Source organism: Lepus europaeus, chromosome 2, assembly GCF_033115175.1.
Source record: "Lepus europaeus isolate LE1 chromosome 2, mLepTim1.pri, whole genome shotgun sequence".
Classification (NCBI taxonomy): domain Eukaryota; kingdom Metazoa; phylum Chordata; class Mammalia; order Lagomorpha; family Leporidae; genus Lepus; species Lepus europaeus.
Genome location: NC_084828.1, coordinates 148,072,625 through 148,092,635, shown reverse-complemented (window position 1 = coordinate 148,092,635; position 20,011 = coordinate 148,072,625). Strand labels below are relative to the sequence as shown.

At 43.5% G+C, this 20,011-nt stretch overlaps 1 protein-coding gene across 3 annotated transcripts in view; it reads right to left on the bottom strand.

The window, feature by feature from the left end:
- NPHP3 (nephrocystin 3) overlaps positions 1 to 20,011 on the bottom strand; it is a 45,804-nt gene that overhangs the window by 3,657 nt on the left and 22,136 nt on the right. The window contains exons 10-24 of one of the 3 annotated variants that reach the window (XM_062214640.1): positions 17,430 to 17,533; positions 16,166 to 16,280; positions 15,790 to 15,933; positions 15,238 to 15,335; positions 14,133 to 14,235; positions 13,701 to 13,783; positions 12,305 to 12,443; positions 9,926 to 10,090; positions 8,003 to 8,097; positions 7,474 to 7,596; positions 5,810 to 5,999; positions 5,427 to 5,668; positions 4,018 to 4,093; positions 2,897 to 3,024; positions 1,496 to 1,736 (exon numbers count right to left, since the gene is read on the bottom strand). In XM_062214640.1, the coding sequence (XP_062070624.1) occupies positions 1,496 to 1,736; positions 2,897 to 3,024; positions 4,018 to 4,093; positions 5,427 to 5,668; positions 5,810 to 5,999; positions 7,474 to 7,596; positions 8,003 to 8,097; positions 9,926 to 10,090; positions 12,305 to 12,443; positions 13,701 to 13,783; positions 14,133 to 14,235; positions 15,238 to 15,335; positions 15,790 to 15,933; positions 16,166 to 16,280; positions 17,430 to 17,533 (2,046 nt within the window). Of the gene's footprint in view, positions 1 to 1,495; positions 1,737 to 2,896; positions 3,025 to 4,017; positions 4,094 to 5,426; positions 6,000 to 7,473; positions 7,597 to 8,002; positions 8,098 to 9,925; positions 10,091 to 12,304; positions 12,444 to 13,700; positions 13,784 to 14,132; positions 14,236 to 15,237; positions 15,336 to 15,789; positions 15,934 to 16,165; positions 16,281 to 17,429; positions 17,534 to 20,011 lie in introns of all 3 variants that reach the window. The other 2 variants (XM_062214632.1, XM_062214644.1) reach the window with 2 other exon arrangements.

Sequence of the window (20,011 nt, the reverse complement as noted above, 5' to 3'; positions counted from 1 at the left end):
CATACCATATGGGTGCCGGTTTGAGTCCCGGCTGCTCCACTTCACATCCAGCTCTCTGCTATGGCCTGGGAAAGCAGTAGAAGATGGCCCAAGTCCTTGGGCCCCTGCACCCATGTGGGAGACCTGGAAGAAGCTCCTGGCTCTTGGCTCCTGGCTCTGGATCAGCACAGCTCCGGCCGTTGTGGCCAGCTGGGGGGTGAACCACAGGATAGAAGACCTCTATGTCTGTACCTCTCTGTCTCTCCTTCTCCTGTGTAACTCTTTAAAATAAATAAATAAATAAATAAATAAATAAATAAATGAATGAAAGTGATGCCAGGGGATCCCAATACAATCCCAACAAGGTGGCATGTACCAATGCCATCTCGCCATCTCACTAGTCCAGGTGATCAATTTCAGTTCACAATTGATCACACTGATAGGTCTAAGAGTCAAAGGGATCACACAAACAAGACTAATGTCTGCTAATACTAACTGATAAAACCAAAAAGGGAGAGAAGGATCCAACATGGGAAGGGGGAGACTCAGCAGACTCATAGAATGGCAGATGTCCTAAATAGCACTCTGGCTTCAGAATCAACCCTTAAGGCATTTGGATCTGGCTGAAGAGCCTAGGAGAGTATTGTAGGCATGGAAAGCCAAGACACTCTGGAAAAAAAAAAAAGACCTAAATGAAGGATCTCTGCGAGTGTGATCCCAGTGGAAAGAACGGGGCCATCAAGGTAGGAGGTACCTTTCTCTGAAGGGAGGAGAGAACTTCCACTTTGACTATGACCCTGTCGGAATAGGATCGAAGTCAGCAAACCCTAAAGGCTTCCATAGCTTCGGCAACTCATGACTAGAGCCTAGGGAGATTACTGACGCCATAAACAAGAGTGTTAAATTGTTAAATCAACATCAAGAGTCACTGTGTACTTACGTCCCATGTGGGATCTGTCCTTAATGGGTTGTCCAATGTGAAATAATGATATAGCTAGTACTGAAACAGTATTTTTACACTTTGTGTTTCTGTGTGGGTGCAAACTGATGAAATCTTTACTAATTATATACTGAATTGATCTTCTGTATATAAAGATAATTGAAAATGAAAAAAAAAAAACCCTTGGTGTTAAATTGGAAATTACATAGAAAATTAATCAATTTTTTTTTTAAATATCATGCAGGATCTCTGTCCTTAATGTGCTGTACACTGTGATTTAATGCTATAACTGGTATTCCAACAGTATTTTTTTCACTTTGTGTTGCTATGTGAGGGCAAACTTTTGAAATCTTTATATATACTAAACTGATTTTCTGTATATAAAGAGAATTGAAAATGAATCTTGATGTGAATGGAAGGGGAGAGCAAGTGGGAGGGGGGAGGGTTGCGGGTGGGAGGGAAGTTATGGGGGGGAAGCCATTGTAATCCATAAGCTGTACTTTGGAAATTTATATTCATTAAATAAAAGATTAAAAAAAAAAAAACGAAACACATGAGCATGCAAGGCTCACTTACCATTTTTTTATACAAGATTGCAAGATGCTTCACGGTGTAGGCCAGAGAAGGGTGGTCAGGAGCCAGCGCTCGCCTCCGGATGTCCAGCGCCCTCTCGTAAAGCTCCTCCGCCTTCTCATACTGTTTCTTTTCATTGCACAGAGCCGCCAAGTTATTGAGGGACTGGGCGCAGTCGGGGTGATCCGGCCCTAGAACGCGCTCCCGCATTTCCAAGGACCGCTTCAGAAACTGCTCAGCTGTCCTAGGGATGGAACCCCGCGGCAGGTTAAAGCGTTCTTTCTGCATGCTACAATCCGAAGCTCTAGTTAAGTACAAAATTGAATCTCTTTTGTTCTTAGACCCCTGTTAAAATGAATTCAGCTCAAACTCATCTCTGCATCCCCTGCACCACGCCCCGCCTTTGTGTTCCTGAGGCTTAGAGGGACAAAATATCAGCATGACTGCTTTGATTCTCTCCTCCTAAAAGACAAATTTGTTTTCCAAAACAAACTGTTTATACCTTTACCGTTCTTAAACCTAAGTCAAATAAAAGGACTTGCTCTTCACTCTTCCGCCCTTGAGAGTTCATAATAATTTTTAATAAACCTGCCCTCTGTAAACCAAATATCAATTACTTTTTACTGACATCCAAAGTTTCAAATGTTGTATTTTTCTGACACCTAAAATCCAAAAATATTTTTATAAAATGGAAGTATGAATGCTATTTGAATTGTATATAACCAAGTAAAATGATGAGTAAAACTGGCAACCATCTACATTTTTCTTCATTCTCCATTAATCCCAGGTTTCTTCTCCAGGGTCTCATGTGCAATAAGCATAGGTTCATCCTTTACAAATACATACGCCATGGTAGGGAGGCTACAGAGTAACTTCCTAGTTCAGAAATAATGTTAAAGGAAATAGCAGGATGGGCCAACACTGTGGCTTAGTGGTCTAAGCCTCCACCTGCGGCACCAGTGCCGGCATCCCATACAGGCATGCCGGCTCGTGTGCCTGCTGCTCCTCTTCTGATCCATCTCTCTGCTGTGGCCTGGGAAAGCAGTGGACGATGGCCCAAGTGCTTGGGCCCCTGTACCCACCCGGGAGACCCGGAAGAAGCTCATGGCTCCTGGCTTTGAATTGGCTCATCTCTAGCTGTTGCAGCCATTTGGGGAGTGAACCAGTGGATGGAAGACCTTTCTGTCTCCCTCTCCGTGTCTGTAACTCTGCCTCTCAAATAAACAAATAAAACCTTAAAAAATAATAGGAAATGGCAGGAAAAATGCTATGATCCCTCATACATGAAATGTAGCTTTTTTTTTTTTTAGCCAACTTTTTTCTTGGCTTTCAGACTTGATGGAAACATAAGGCAGCATGGCATCATTAGGTACTCATTTTCATTGTTAACACCATGGTACTCACTCCAGGTTGTTCTGCAGATAGTACAGCACACCCAGTTCATTGAGGGTCCGCGCGTTATCGGGCGTGTCCTTACCCAGAGTCAACTCTTCCAGTTGCAGGGCCCGCCGACGCACAAGGGCGAATCCGTACTGCAGCAAACACAAAGATGGACACCACCTGAGCGGGTGCCGCCTCAGTCCCGAAACAGCGTCTTGGGGCCTCGAAGCATCCTCCTTTCACTCCCTCTAATTCTAGATGACAATTCTTTTAAGAATCACACTGAACCAATGTGTATCAGTAACTCTTAACACTATTTCATGAAAATGACTGAGATATTTCAGCACAGTATATCTCAAAGTGCTTCAAAACAATTAGGAAACAAGTCACTTGCAGATAATTACCAACCCCACTGCTAAGCACACATTAGGGTCTTAGAAATGCAAGCAGCATTCTAAGTTAAAATACACAAGTATGCTACATTTAGATTTTATCAGTAATTTAGAAACATGAAAATAATTTTTTATGCTCAAGGAGAATTTCTTCATAGGAATTCAGCACGTCCATCCCTTTTATTCCCTTTTCTAACCCTTTACATAAGACTGAAATAGCTTTAAATTCTATCATCCACAGGCTAACCTTCAAACGAACTTTATAGTTCCACATTTTAAAAGTCCAAGTTAAACTTCTTATAATTTTATTTAGAGATGTATTATAAATAAAAACTGTTAATTAGTATTTTCCTAGAGGTCGCTTCAGAATTTAAAGCTCCTAACCATACAAGGTTTATACACTTAGGATATTCAGAGATGCTCTTTTTCTCCTTGGTTCAAATGTAACACAGGGGCCAGAATCGAGGTGCAGCGGGTGAAGCCACCACCTGTGATGCTGGTATCCCACACTGGATGCTGCCTCTGATCCTAGCTTTGAAGGATCACACTTGCACCCCTGCCACCCATCTAGGAGACCCGGATGGAGGTCCAAGTTCCTGGCTTCAGCCTGGCCCAGTCCTGGCTGTTGCAGCCATATGTGGGGTGAACCAGTGGGTAGAAGATATGTCTGTCTCTTTTACTCTGTCACTCTGCCTTTCAAGTAATTAAATAAATCTTACAAAAAATAAACAAAAAATAGCAATCTCTCATTACCAGGTTGCCTTTTCTCCTTGTAGCTTTCTGACGAATTTTAAAGGATTTTTTCCTAAAATGTTCAGCTTGTTCATATCTTAAAAAGAAAAAAGTATATTAAGTCAAACAATATGTAAATAATCATAACATAAGCATACCTCATTGAAATGAAAATGGTGCTTACATAGAATAAAACCTCTTTTGATTATTACTTATAGCATTATTCTACAAGTGGCAGTCATATGTAATTAAAAATTTAATGAAAACCTTCATAAAACAAAATTTGACAAACAATAAATAAATCTAGTTCTCGGAGTAGCTGAATAATTTAACTGATTTAATTCATTTTGAATCTTTTTTTTTTTTTTTTTTTTTTGACAGGCAGAGTGGACAGTGAGAGAGAGACAGAGAGAAAGGTCTTCCTTTTGCCGTTGGTTCACCCTCCAATGGCCGCCGCGGTAGTGCGCTGCGGCCGGCGCACCGCGCTGTTCCGATGGCAGGAGCCAGGTGCTTATCCTGGTCTCCCATGGGGTGCAGAGCCCAAGCACTTGGCCACAGCAGAGAGCTGGCCTGGAAGAGGGGCAACCGGGACAGGATCGGTGCCCCGACCGGGACTAGAACCCGGTGTGCCGGCGCCACAAGGCGGAGGATTAGCCTGTTGAGCCACGGCGCCAGCCCATTTTGAATCTCTACAGGCCAACCTAACGATGAAAATCCACAATTTTAGTTTAGTATATAGCACCTCTTTCTGTATAGGCTAACTTTTAGCTAAATACAAAGGTGAAATTTGCAGAAAACTTGAATGAAACAAGAAATTAAAAAATTATAACATGCATTAGGATCAATCATGGCACCAAGGAAACAATTTCTCATGGGGGAAGACGTGCCACTCAGCACCTGTCACCCCGAGAAGCTTGGACATGAAGGGTCAACACAGCCTCTGTGAGGAACCAGGTGCCACCCAGTGCCTGTCAGTCCCAGAGGCTCCGACACAAAGGGTCAGCATCCCGGGCTTTGTGCTGCACCTCAGGAACCCCATCCCCAGAGCACAGAGGCAACCGCAGCTAATAGAAACAAACATATGTGGCTGTGTTCCCATGAAACCTTGTCCATGAAATGGACGTGGCTTCAGCAGTGTTGACCCCACGTTGGAGACGCGTGCAATTCTCCATGCTGGTGAGTGAGCTAGAACTCAACCCAAGACCACAGACTCCAAAGTCCACGCTCTACCCTTCGTGCATCTTTAGATATGAATCTCACAGTCACAATTTTCTCAATCTCACCAAGATTCTGACCAAGAAATACTATTTGAACCTGATGCACAGGATAAGGAAAAGTACACAGCCACAAAGCAAAGCTTCCCACACCTGTACATTAACAACCTATAACCCCGCCACAGAAAGCCAGAGGACTACTCATCTACATCTTACTTATTCTGTTTCTGGTACAAAGTCGCAAGTGCCTCCAGTTCCCGGGCAGTGCGTGGATGGTCTGCACCATAGGCGTTTTCCGAGATTTCCAGGGCCTGTTTGTACAGCTGCTCTGCATTGCCAAACTTCTTCCACTGCACATACACACTTGCTAGTTGGTGGAGGGACTGAGCTACTCTCGGGTGATCTGGATCTAAAGCTGTTTCGCGAATTTCTAGAGACCTCTGCAGAGGTACTACAGCCTGGGGAGACAGGTGAAAGGCCAATGAAAGTGAGGGAAGTGCTGTACAGCTCTTAGCACGACACAGGCAAGCAGCATTACCTCCTGGGAAGGGGGATGAGCAGCCAGTAAAAGCCCACCCTGTCTCCTGACTTCCACTTACCTGGCTGAGGAGGCCTAGGTCCTTGAGAAACCGCCCCAGGGTTTCATAAAGATCAGCTAAGCAAATCATGTTCTCCTCGCCATCACAGTTTTTCTCATACCGCTTCAATGACTCAAAGTATTCTGCTGCCATCGCGCTTTTGTCTTTGCCAACAAACTGCCAATAACTCAGCAACTCAGCAAAGTGTCCTCTGTTTCCAGACATGACAGCAATTTAATGAAAAACTAACTTAAACGTCCTCTGTAGAATGAAAACGGCAGAATTCATAGCAAGTTACTGACAATTTATCAGGAGGGGACTACAGTATGGTGAGAGGAGACTGAGACTGCCAGGTATCTGAGCTCCAGCACTTCCTAGCTGCACACTCTCCAGCAGGGATCTGACGTCTTACACCGCACCACACTCGGCCACAGAGCGGTGACAGCAGCGCTACACGCCACGGCTGTTACTACAGCAGACGATGGCACCATGGTGTTGGCTGCTGTCGCTGCTGTCATCATGGTTACTGACCAAAGGAAAGGCATCTGATTCCTTTCTAGGTATTTCACAATATACTGACAACTGAGTGACTGGGGAGGGCCCTCGAGACCCCCCCCCCCCCAACACCACACGCTTTGAGTTTCAACTTGTGGTTCAAGTATTCTGACAACATGGGAGCTCTGTGCCACACACACAGGGAATCCAAAAGTATACGCCTCTCCCAGATGTCCATCACAAATGTCCATCATGAGCACCAAGGCCACAGCGTCAGGCAATGCCCTTCACGCTTTAGGGAGAAAAACCCCAAATCAGAAAGGGTGGCCCTGGGCTCTCCGCAGTGGCCCACTCCTCCCTTGGAACACCCTTTAATAAACATTTGCTCTACTGTCCCTCCTTTCATCTCTTGGATCTGTAATTCCTTACTCTGTCGTGGAGATGGCATTGAGGCAAGCTGGCCTCCGGCAGTGACAATCCCACCGCCAGAATTATCTTAAATGATGGAAATCAGAAACTACTGGAGTGTCTACTCTATTTTCATCAAGGAACTAAATGGCAAGAAGCTTCTTCATCTGTGGGTGGATGGGCGAGCTGGTAAAGAATGAATCTGGTTTCAAAGGCATCACAAAAAACTGGAGTGGACATCAGAAATAATTTAAGAGGTGCAGCAGGCCCTGAGAGAGCTCACTCAGGAAAATAAAATTATATAGCCATTTCCTGAGAAATCTCTAAGCGAGGCAGATCACATCTTCGTGATGCTTAGTAGGTCACAAGCTTGGCTCACAAAAAGAAGTTTCTGTCACTGACAAACCTGAACCAACCACAAGAAACAGGAAGAATTACACCCCCCACGCATCAGGGTGATGAAGTTCATCTCCAGTCAGATTCTATGCGGAGCAAGAGTGAGATCTGACAGCTACACCCAAGACACTGACAGCCCCAGGAGGCAGACATCAACCGCCTCTGCCGCTTAAATGCAAGAGGCTCACGCTCCACCTACTTAATGCAAGAAGTCATCAACTGGTCTCCACTCCCTGCGGCTCTGACTCCGGGAAGCAGCGCACGCTTCCCTCTGGAAGCAGCAGCTCTCACCGCAGCCAGCACATCTCCCCCACGCTGTGTGTAGTTCACGCCCACTGAGAGCGGATGGACTCCCCCGGGAAGACGTCCTGGGAGAAGTTTCTTACCTCTTATAAAGATTCTGAGACACGAGGAGGTTGAGCAGGCCATCGTGTAACTGCTGCTTATTCCCCTGCTGCTGAAGAAGCCACAGGAGCTCGTCTGCGCTTCTCCAGGTGACCCTGTCCTGACTGCGGGGGAGAGGGCGGCTCAAGGAGGGAACACACCAGGCACGCCTCTGCAGGACACCACCCCAAACTACCAATCTAACCGTGAAAAGAAATTCCACAGCATTCAGGACCATTAACTAAATAAACTCCAAAGGTATTGCCCTAAAAACTAAGAAACCCCACAATGGACCCAAATCCATGCACACGTATTTTAAACTGTTTAGTTAGAATAAAATAAAATGATCCGGCATTGATGTCACTGAAGTGTATTAAAAGACTTATAAGATCATCTTGTCTTCTTCTGATGTTAACAGAATTAGCAGAGCTATTTATAGTAATGAAGTTTTATACCTTAAGGTTTAAGAAAGAGAGACAAAGACACAAAAGTGTGGGGAGCACAGAAGTCACATGGGGACATTTACATTACCTGAGCTGCAAGGTGAAGTAGTTGATCAGCTTCTGCCTATATGAAGAAGTAAGCGTGGGCCCTGCCAGGTACTCCAGCCTCACCGCTTCCCAGGCCTAGGGAGAAAGACATGCGTTCTGCTTTATGCACGTCACCTTGCACCTCACGCTGAGTGTGAAAAGGATGCATCATTACTTCAATTTTACAGTTGCAGAATAGACATGACAGGATATTTTTAAATTCAAGATATCTTTATGTGATTTAAAATAAAATTTCCCTACTATTATTTAATAACTCAAAACACATTTTAATTCAAAGTTTTCATTACTACATTTAAGATCTCAGAAACGTAAGGTGAAAAGTTACCAAGTCAAAGCAATGCACAACAGAGAAAGATGAGCCTGTGAAATCACAAACACGTCTTTCTTTTTTTTTTTTCTTTTTTTTTATTTTATTTTATTTTTTTTTTTTTTAATTTTTGACAGGCAGAGTGGACAGTGAGAGAGAGAGAGACAGAGAGAAAGGTCTTCCTTTTGCCGTTGGTTCACCCTCCAATGGCCGCCGCGGTAGCGCGCTGCGGCCGGCGCACCGCGCTGTTCCGATGGCAGGAGCCAGGTGCTTCTCCTGGTCTCCCATGGGGTGCAGGGCCCAAGCACTTGGGCCATCCTCCACTGCACTCCCTGGCCACAGCAGAGAGCTGGCCTGGAAGAGGGGCAACCGGGACAGGATCGGTGCCCCGACCGGGACTAGAACCCGGTGTGCCGGCGCCGCAAGGCGGAGGATTAGCCTGTTGAGCCACGGCGCCGGCCAACAAACACGTCTTTCTTACGGACACAGCACAGCACGCGGATGCTGAGCGCCTCACCCAGACCCAGCACCAGCTGCCTGGGTGCTCTCGGGCCCTCACCGGGGCCCAGCACCAGCTGCCTGGGTGCTCTCGGGCCCTCACCGGGGCCCAGCACCAGCTGCCTGGGTGCTCTCGGGCCCTCACCGGGGCCCAGCACCAGCTGCCTGGGTGCTCTCGGGCCCTCACGGGGGCCCAGCACCAGCTGCCTGGGTGCTCTCGGGCCCTCACCCAGACCCAGCACCAGCTCCCTGGGTGCTCTCGGGCCCTCACCCGGGCCCAGCACCACCTCCCTGGGTGCTCTCCGGCCCTCACCCGGGCCCAGCACCACCTCCCTGGGTGCTCTCAGGCCCTCACCCGGGCCCAGCACCATCTCCCTGGGTGCTCTCGGGCCTCACCGGGGCCCAGCACCACCTCCCTGGGTGCTCTCGGGCCCTCACCGGGGCCCAGCACCATCTCCCTGGGTGCTCTCGGGCCCTCACCCGGACCCAGCACCAGCTCCCTGGGTGCTCTCGGGCCCTCACCCAGACCCAGCACCAGCTCCCTGGCTGCTCTCAGGGTCTGAGTGAGGCGGGCCAGTCTGCCCGGGAGGAGGACAGCAGGACCCGTGCACGGTGAGAGAGCTGTCAAGCTCTGAAGAGCCAGGGATTGAGAGGAGGAGGCCGCACTTCTAGAGTCCACGCTCTCAACACATGTGTGACATCAGCACGTCACGGAAACATGAACCAAAAAGAACATTCTCTTCCAGAAAGAACCGAAGGAAACAACCCTTTCTCATTTCCGATTTAAAACTGTCGTATTACAATAAAACCACTAAATGGGAGCCCCGCCCTGTTAGGGAATGTCTAAGCCCTGGTAACCATGGGGATGATGTTGTACAGCTCCTCTGAGATCTTATTCACTTGGTGGAAACCACCTCTCACAGGAATCAGCATAACAGTAGCCACAAGTTACACCTAACCTAAATAAAAACACCCCCAAAAAACTGTGCTGGCTTATAACTGAAACATTTAACCTGCAATAGTACAGGATAACATAGTGATATGCTGATATTCATTAAGCACAAAATATTACTAGAAGATGTTTAAAATAACACTTACCTGTAGATTCTGAAACCTGAGCAAGCCACAACCATAAGTTATCAAACACATTTTGTATAAACTGTGAATAAGAGAGGTCAAGACAGCCCAGGATAATTCAGGGTAGAGTTCCATCAGCTCTGATTCACTCACACCATTGTGACTAACATTGACGAGGCAGAGAATCTAAGCAGAGAAGCAAAGTAACAGTCACCGTAAAAACTCCTCGTAACTAACTGAAATTCAGAGAGGCAAAATAATAGTCACCATACAAACACCTCCATAACTAACTGAAATTTCCATAATTTTTAATCTTCCATAAGCCTATTAACATTTTACCTAAATTTATTTATAATTCAATTTAATAAATCAAGAAACAAATTTCTTACAATAAAACACACTACCAAAAAAGGCATTAATCAAGAATAGGATAATGTGTATATAAAATCTAGTACACCAAACAATATTTGTATAGAGCTCAGTAAAAATTAAACTCCATTAAATGTATTGTTTATGCAGTTTTAATGACAGAATCCTAATTCTGGGAATGTGGAAGAAAACACTCATCCTACTGTCATATAAAACAGAAAAGAACAAGTCTAAAAATAGTGAGCCCACAAAACAAAGAAAATGAAGTCCTTGAGGTGCCCAACACAAACAGGAAACAGAGCCACCAGCTGGAGCTGCTTGCTGTGCCTTGGAGAGAGGGGACAGGCAGCATTTCCAGGAACATATGGGCTTAGGCATTCACACCCACAGTTGGATGGTAGGTGAGCCCGCAGCCCCCAGAGGAGAGGGGAAGGAACAACACTGGCCAACACCAGGACCCCTGAGGCAAATGTGACCCACAGACAGACATGGAAAGGATAGGAGCAGGCTGTGGCCTGGGGGTGAAATAAGGAGTCAGGACGCCAGGAACCACCAAGCTGAGAAATCAATATAAAATTGGATCTGGTTGTAACTAGGAGTTCAACAAAGAAGCTGGGCATAAAATAAAGTTTCAATATCAAAGTTGACTACATTAATAATTAAAGTGGTATTTTAATTATAAAGTATTTAGAAACTAATATTAATAACACATGCATGAAATGTATGGATAAAAAGATAAAGCACTATTGAAGGATATTAAGGAAGATGGACAATCATTTAGCTTTCCTCGAAGGGGAAGACACACAATAAATCTCCCCACTTTAATCTCTAAATTCAACATAATTCCAATTAACATTCCAAAGTGGGTTACCAGGACACATGTGGAGTCCATTCTAAAAATATGGAGAATGAACCAAAACAACTGTGAAGATTAAAGGAGACTTTCCCAGCCAGATGTCAAAACTTACTTTTAAGCTCTAGTGGCTAAGACAGTGTAGTATAGGCAAAGAACAGGCAGCAGACGCACATTTATACGTGAGCTTGGTATTTGTCAGGCAGCACTGCAAGGCAGCAGCAAAGCTGTACCACACAGACAAGAACAGCTAGCCACATGACAAAAGATTAAATATAGCAGATTCCATCCTTACATAATAAAAGTCAATCAACCTGAGTTAGGGACTTAAGACACCAAGAATAAGACTATAAATTTTTTGAGGGAACTTGCACATAATCACACAGGAACACTTATATGAGAGCAAGAGATTTTTTTTTTTTAAGATACAACAGGTGTAAACCATGAAAAAATTGGTGATAAGTAGAATTTTATCAAAATAAAACTTTGAATGACATCATACAGTCAAAAGAAACAGGACAAAGATATTTATTTGCAAACTCTCTAACAAGGCATCTGTGTTCAGTATGCAGAATATTTAATAATTATAGATCAGTAAGAAAGGACAACCTTTCTTAAAAATAGGTTGAGAAGGGGGAGGGCAAGTGTTCAGTACAATGGTTAAGTCCCCAGTTGGGACACCTGCATCCTGTATAGCAGTACCTATTTCAAGTCCTGGCTGCTCTGCTTCCCATCCAGCTTTCCCTAACGCCCATCCTGGCAGGCAGCAGGTGATGGGAAGTATGTGGGTCTCTGCCACCTACATGGGAGACCTTGACTGAGTTCTGCGCTCCTGGCTTTGGCTTGGCCCAGCCTGAGCTGAGTAAACCAGCAGATGGAAGACCTCTCTTTTGTCTCTGTTTCCGCCTTTCAAAAAAATGAAAAAATAAATTTTTTTAAGGGGTGAAGAACAAGAACCTACAATTCATACAGGAGCAAACTAGGATAGCCAATATGTATGAAAAGCTGATAAAGCACATCCATAATCATGAAAACACAATCTTCCACAAGAACACATGGTTGCTAGCATTACTGAACATTCTTAAACAAAGATTTAAAGAATTTTTATTTCCTTCAATTTACTCATAAGGACAAACAAGACAAACTAATCTTCCTTTCATAAATCGATTACACATTACCTGTTTCATTAGTTCCCTATCCCCATCATTTGCCATGGACTCCCAGACGGAGTGCAGAACAAGCCGGTACAACGAAGCAGTATCTTGACACTGGAAACACTGGTGAAGGGTTTTATCTAAATTCCCTGCCTTCCCAGCACTGTTGGAATTAAGAATAGATTTAATTTCTTATAAACTGCCAACATCTGTGAAAAATTGTGGGTGGATACAAACAATGTCATCTCTACCTAAGTACTGCAATTGACGACAGGAATTCAAGAAAACACGATACAGGAAAATGGTAGCTGCTGGAGTCACTGCATTGGTTTTAGTATACAATTTAATTCAATTCAATAAATGCACATCAAGACTGTCAGGCAAGTATTTTGCACTATGGAACATAAAAATGATGAAGACCTGGCTCTCATCATCCAGAGGCAAACCCTGGACATCCCAGAAGCAGGGGAGTAAGCAGCACTGTTAGTTAGCCATGCAAATCAAATTTGTGTAGGGTCAGAACTCAGAAAACACCGAACAGGATTGTTTTTAAACATCACAAAGTATTTACCAGCAGTTTCTTTTTTTTTAACTACAAAGAGAAACAAATAAAAAAGGGTCTGTGGTGCCCCTTAAAATACTTTCAATAAATACTATGAAATGCATGGGGAATGACGCACTCCTTAACTGCACTCAATCTACAACTAATCCCAAGGCCAGACACACTGCCAGTTCTCACAGTGGCAATACCAGGGGCAGTTCAAAGTTCTAAAAGTTGTTTTTTTTTTTTAATTTCAAATTTGGTGCTCCAGAGGAGAACATGCAATTACAAGACAAGGGTATTAGATTCAGTGTCTGGAAATAAAAGAGTTGTGCTACGACAATCATTTATTGTGATGAATACCAAAAAGAAAATGAAGATATAAAAGGTGTGACACTCTCTAAAGTGCTTATTTCTAATGGATATTCTAATACAGATTTCTAAAGGACAGCTTAAACACAAGATATGATACAAAGTTTACTAGGACTTGAGGACAGAAACCAAAAAAAAAAAAATAGCCCCACCTACATACCTACCTACCAATACTCTCAGGCCTCGGGGTCTGCTTCACTTCCCTTGCACTAGGGGACCCTGCAGGTGATAAAGAGGGCTCACAGGTGGGCCCCGTGTGAGGATGGAGATGTCCTCTTGCAACCCCCACAGGAAAAACTTGTGATGAAAGTTGGACAAATCTATCCACAGGTTCTGGTAATCCACAGCCTACTCCACCTTCAGCTGTCAATCACATTGTCACAGAATGCTAGTATCACTATTAGAACAGAATCAGAGAGGCCCAGGAGGCGGTTGTAATGATCAGTTCTCAGTGTCGCAGGGTGAGGATGTGATCGATCGGCAGCAAACAAAACATGCGGTACTTACCGTGCAACCATTTTGCCGAAGAGCGTGACATAAAGGGCATTGCAGGTTGTAGCCGAACGACAGTGTCGTTCCAGCTGCTTCTCCTGCACAAAAATGCAAAAGCCACTATGGCGTGACTACCAAGTCAGCCATGAACATTCCAGCAGAAGCAACACTGCCCCCCCCCCCCATCTTACCAGCGCCACCACACAAGGCAGCCGCGGCTCTGCGGCTACCACAGCCTTCCTGCTGCAGACATACACAGTCCCGCTCCAAATGTCCTGCCTGATGCTACACCATAAACTGAGACCCCCAGTCTGTTACTGCTTCTTTATGTGGCGTCAGATTACAAGGGAATGCATTTATCAAATAACAGAACTCCAGTGTTGAATTGTAAACCTCACAAGGTGTTTTATAGGAAGTTACAGAGTGAAAGAGTTAAAACCACCTTACCTGCTCTTTATTCAATTTAATGTCTGCAGAGTGGCATTCTGCAATTATAATAGATTTTGCATCTTTTGGATTTAAAGGATCAAGATGAAGTGTTGGCCACAACCTTTCATGGAAAGAAAAGAAAAATGAAGTTCTAACAATATATTAAAAATCATAATCTACCCACAAGTTAAAACCCATCACAGGACTGAACATCTTTTAATAACTGCCTTTATAAAATAAGTAAAAAGTAATGTGTTAATTATACTAATCATTTATTTCATTCAATCTAATGAAAATTACTTTCAGAAATCAATTCACAACAAAGTGTGAACAGCATATGCATTACACAGTTGCTTTGTGTTCTACACTATTAGTAAAACTGCACGCAGGTGTAGTGCCTGTGAAGCGTGGTACAAGACACAGGCTTGGCCCCCAGTGATTACTACAATGCTTTCTTCACAAAAGACTGACAATGGTTTCTCAGGAGAGTGAGAAAAACCCCTTACTTTTTAAATACATAAAGCACACATACACATATCTGTTTATATGCACAGTAAAATTCCTCAGGAGGAAGGATTAGAAGAAAATGTATAAAAAGCCTCCTTCCAGGGGCAAAACCAGTTGAGAGACACTACCCTCCGGGTGGAACCACCACCCTGCTTTTGTGGGGACTGGTAAAAGGACCGTGCATCCCAAGATAACCTGTGTCTAGTCTATTTCTTCTCAGCACAGCCAGCTCCCCACTTCGCTCACTCCAATCTGACTGCCCACTAGACTGCGTTACTTGCAGCCACCTCAGATTAATGACGCCCCAAAACTCACTTCCCTTCCCCCAACCCACCATGCCTGCCTTTGTGTTTCTTACTTCAGTTCAAGAAACCATAATTTCCTTAATTTCTTCAAGCTGGAAACTCAGGCAACCTTCCAGCTTTCTCCTTTTCCTGCATATCCCAGAGCTACCTCGTACCAAATCCTACAGGCTTGTATCTCGTTCTTGAGTTGGTCCCCATCTCCCAACCCTCCTGCCACTTCCTTAAAAAACATAGCAACATATCAAAAGCCTTTCCTCATCTGCACTTGAATCATTTCATGAAATCTGAAAGAACTAAAGCTGGTGTCGTACCTCCATGCTGGAGGGCATGTTTCTACATTCACAGAAACAATTACTCTCACATTCACTGGCAGAGGATCTATCAGCCATTTCATGTGTTTTTCAACTTGCTTAAAAATATAAAAACAAAATTCAATCTATTAATCAAAGTATTTCAAAATGACCCAAGAATAGCTCCCCAAATAAAATGAAATTCTCATGATGTATCTTTTATTAAGGGCTAACATCTCATTTTTGGATGACTTATAATTTTAAGAACAAGTGGTAAGACATTATTATCAGATTTGAATTCTTGACAGTTACAGCAATTTAAAGGCCCTAAAAATACGTCAAAACAAAGTGTTTGCTAATTGTGTAAATTCAGTTAGTCCTTCCCCATAAAGTATATGTGTCTGCTGGCATAAGGTACATTCTTTAAAATCTGCTTGTGTCTTCCCTGAAAATTAAGTGGAAACAAAAGAAACACCACCAATTTCCTCTCGTATACATGTCATTTAACCGCTTGCCAGAGCCACTACTGATAATGCTGTCTCTGTCAGGTGTCAATAGGTTGAAAGTCAATACCTGCACTTGATCTATAGAATCAATGATGATGATGATGCTGCCTTGATGACGAGCAGAGAGTTTTTCTAACCAACGTGGGAATTCTTCCAGAAGCTTAGCAGGATCCAGCGTAATCGCAGATACTGACCAAGAGTGCTGCATCAGCTACAAGATGTGAATGTGTAACTGAAGTCGTCACATGTCATCACAGCTCGTGGGAAGTGCTTCCATCCCTACTTCCCACTCTAAAACTGAGTCACCAAGAAGACTGAGTGTACCAGGTACTAATTTCCGTCTTCTGGAAAACCCAAACAAGTGGGTAATACTGACAACTGGTTTATCCCAACAATTTCTGAATCTACATAATCAGAGAATCCCAAAAGATGGTGTACTACACCTTCAGAGTGAGTCGTTTAATAATCAAGGAAGATTCTGCGCTGGTGGACATGGGCCTCCCCACAAAATGAGACAGGATCAGTGTGTTAGGGGAATTCTTCTGTTGTAACTGAATCCTGAAAGAGAAGGGCAGGACTCTTACAAAGCCGAGGAAACGCCTTTCTGTCAACAGCAAAAAAATTCAGTCTCCACAATCACATGCATAGTCACTTTTGAATAAATATGGGAATTTCCATTTTAATCTCAAACTTTAAAAAATTATAAATTCATGCTAATTAATGCAAAACAAAATAGTTGTACAATGAAGATAAAGTTATTAGTAAAACAAGCATTTTTAACTACAAATATGTTACCCAAAGGAAAATGTGAGGGACATTATTTTCGGGGCCCGCTAGTGTAGCATTGGGAGTGAAGCCACCACCTGTTGGGCTGGCATCCCATATGTGCAACAGTTCACGTTCCAGCTGCTCCACTTCCAATCCAGCTTTCTGCTAATGTTTCTGGGAAAGCAGCAGAAGATGGCTCCAGTGCTTGGGCCCCTGCATCCAAGTGGGAGACCTGGACCAGCCCTGGCCATGTGGCCATTTGGGGAGTAAACAGTGAACCAGCACATGAAAGATCTCTCTTTCTCTCTCTGACTCTCCCTAACTCTGCTTTTCAAATAAAATAAATCTTACAAAAAATTTCTACACATAATTGTAAATAAAAGGGCAATAAAAAGGAAGCTATCTATGCTAACTCCTCAATGTAAATAATTATGAAAATATTCTTGTCTTGTTTATAAATAATACAACAAAAAAGTGTACTAGCTTATATGAACCTTAGTCCATTATTTAAAGACTAGATTACATTCACAGTGAATGCAATCCTTAATTTTGATGTGTTTTTGTTTTGTTCCAAAAATTTAAAATCCAAATATAATTTTAAGATGAAGCCAAATAATGAAATAAAGGCACATCCCTCTAAATTCCATCTAATGCATTTCCACACTAGCCACCCCCTTACTTAGCCCTCCAAGAGCCCTATGGGATGTGTGTATATAATCGTGAATGCTCATACTACCTGATCCTTTCTCCCTCTGCATCTTGTAATACTCTAAAATTCTACACACTTCAGGGCATGAGCCTATCATTTTATTTCTCCATACTTTTTTTAATGTCTAGTACAGGCCATGCAGGAAGGTGGACAACCAATACATTTTGCTGAGTGACTTTAGGAATTCAACAAATATGACAAGAGTGACAACTGCACCGCATCATACATACCACTTTGATAAAAGAAGGGACTTTCCAGAACCGGGGCCTCCGGACACCAGAAGGGGTGGGATCGGGGCTGCTGCTGCCACTAAATCATTAAGGCGTTGGTAATACTAAAAATAAAAATGAATTTGAATTGTGAGGAAACACATGCCTCTAAGAATACTACTAAAGAGAATCAACTTCCACTTAAACTCTAAAAACACTAGAGAAAAGCTGCATGAGAAAAACGAACCCACTTTCAGTCAATGGCAGCTTCATGATTGCTTACTTCTATGGTTGGTGACATAGGCCTGAAGCAGTAGGCTAAGAATGGGCCCCCATTTCTTCTACACCCTGTACCGCTGGAAATGGATGGTCCTGGACAGCCGCTCCAACTGATGCCCGTGGGTCTGAACATTCAGACGTTCAGCAGGATGCTGCAGGGAGCGCTCCGACTCCACAGAAGGCCTCAAGGTCCCGGCAGGCAGCCTCAAAATCCTGCCAGCAGAAGGGTCTTCGGCCTTAGAGACCACCTCAGTTTCCAGGGATTGCTGAGAACAGTTCCCAACAAGAACAGGTTGCCACTGGGGCTGTGGCTCTTCCAACCTGCCCCATAGGATCAGCTTAGGACAGGCTGCCTGAGGTCTTTCTGAAATCAAGTTAAGTTCTTTGCGAAGTCCAAGAACCCATATCTCCCGGGCTTTCTCCAGACACTCAACACTGGTTGAGATATGAAAATATACTCAGAAAATCAAAGTATCATCGCACTTATTGAAGAGTTTCCCAAGGAATCTTGACAGCTGGGATGTTTATCAAGTGCGCCAGCGGTCTAAACAACAGCTAGTGAGGCAGTAAAACGAAACGCATAACAGGCAGTTTGTAGAGAGCTTTAAGGTGGTAAAATTCTCCAGCAACTACAATAAATGATTGCTTGGAATAGGTTTTCAATCTGTTTTCTTCTTATATCTGAACATAGAATATTTTCCCACAACTAATCATGGCCCCACACAAAGCCCACTTACAGAACCATGGCTTCCAAGACCCCTTGCTCAGAAGACAAAGCACAGGATTTGGAGCCAGAGGACAAAGTTCAAGTCTCAGATTTGCAACCTACTGCTTGGGCACAAGTAAACCATAACCTGAAACACATCTTCTTCTTTTATAAAATAACAACATCTCTCTTGAAATAATGACTAATTTACCATATACCAGGTACTGTATTAAATCATTATCTGGTTTAGTTCTTCTAACAACTTTATGAGGTAGATATTAATATTCTCATTTTATAGACAAGGAAATCAAAGTTTACAGTGGTCAAGTAACTTCATCAAAGTCCAATTAGAAAATGACAGAATCAGTACACACGGTCTAAATCATAAATGTTCTATTAAAATACTACTGTTAGCCCCAGTACTATTTTTTAATTGATTTTTTAAGATTTATTTATTTATTTGAAAGTCAGAGTTACACAGAGAGGCAGAGGGAAAGAGAGAGATAGATAGAAAGAGAGAGAGAGAAAGAGAGAGGTCTTCCATCTGCTGGTTCACTCCCCAAATGGTCACAATGGCCAGAGCTGCACCAATCCAAAGCCAGGAGCCAGGAGCTTCTTCCCAGTCTCCCATGTAGATGCAGGGGCTCAGACTTGGGCCATCTTCCACTGCTTTCCCAGGCCAAAGCAGAGAGCTGAATTGGAAGTTGAGCAGCCAGGACTCAAACCCATGCACATATGGGATGCTGGCACTGCAGGTAGCGGCTTTACCCGCTACACCACAGCGCTGGCCCCCACAGTACTATTCTTTAAAATACCGGTTCTTACATTAATTTTTAAATAATATCAAGTTTTTTTTTAAACTTAGATTTAAATTTCTTTCTATACTTCAAGTTCTGCTAATTTGTCTAGATATTTAAAATGCTGATGGGATCAATAAAGAACTGATCCAGCTATTGTACAAACTGTGCTTTGTTTTCTTCATGTTTGATATTTTTACTGTTAAGAACTGGAAAAACAGGGGCCAACGCTGTGGCATAGCAGGTAAAGCCACCACTTGCTGTGCCAGCATCCCCTGTGGGCACCAGTTCGAGTCCCAGCTGTTCCACTTCCAATCCAGCTCTCTGCTGTGGCCTGGGAAAGCAGTAGAAGATGGCCCAAGTCTTTGAGCCCCTGCACTCGCATGGGAGATCCGTTAGAAGCTCCTGGCTCCTAGCTTCAGATCAGCGCAACTCTGGCCATTGCGGCCAATAGGGGAGTGAGCCAGCAGATGGAGGACCTCTCTCTCTCTGCCTCTCATTCTCTCTCTGTGTAACAATGACTTTCAAATAAATAAATAAATCTTAAAAAAAAAAAAAAAAGAATTGGAAGAACAGAAAGCCTTACCATCCTTAGCAAGTCACCAAGCTATCCCAATCCTTCAGAGCAAGCCACAGATGATGGCAAAATAAACATATAGTTGAAAAATCCCAAATTGTAACTAAAAATCTCAAAATGGCACTAAAAATGTCAGAAGAACATTTGAATCTCACGTGTTTCATACGATACAAACCTAAGCACATGTCAACATGGATCACCAAGCCACGAGAGCAGACAGTAACACAATTATAGACCTGGTGAA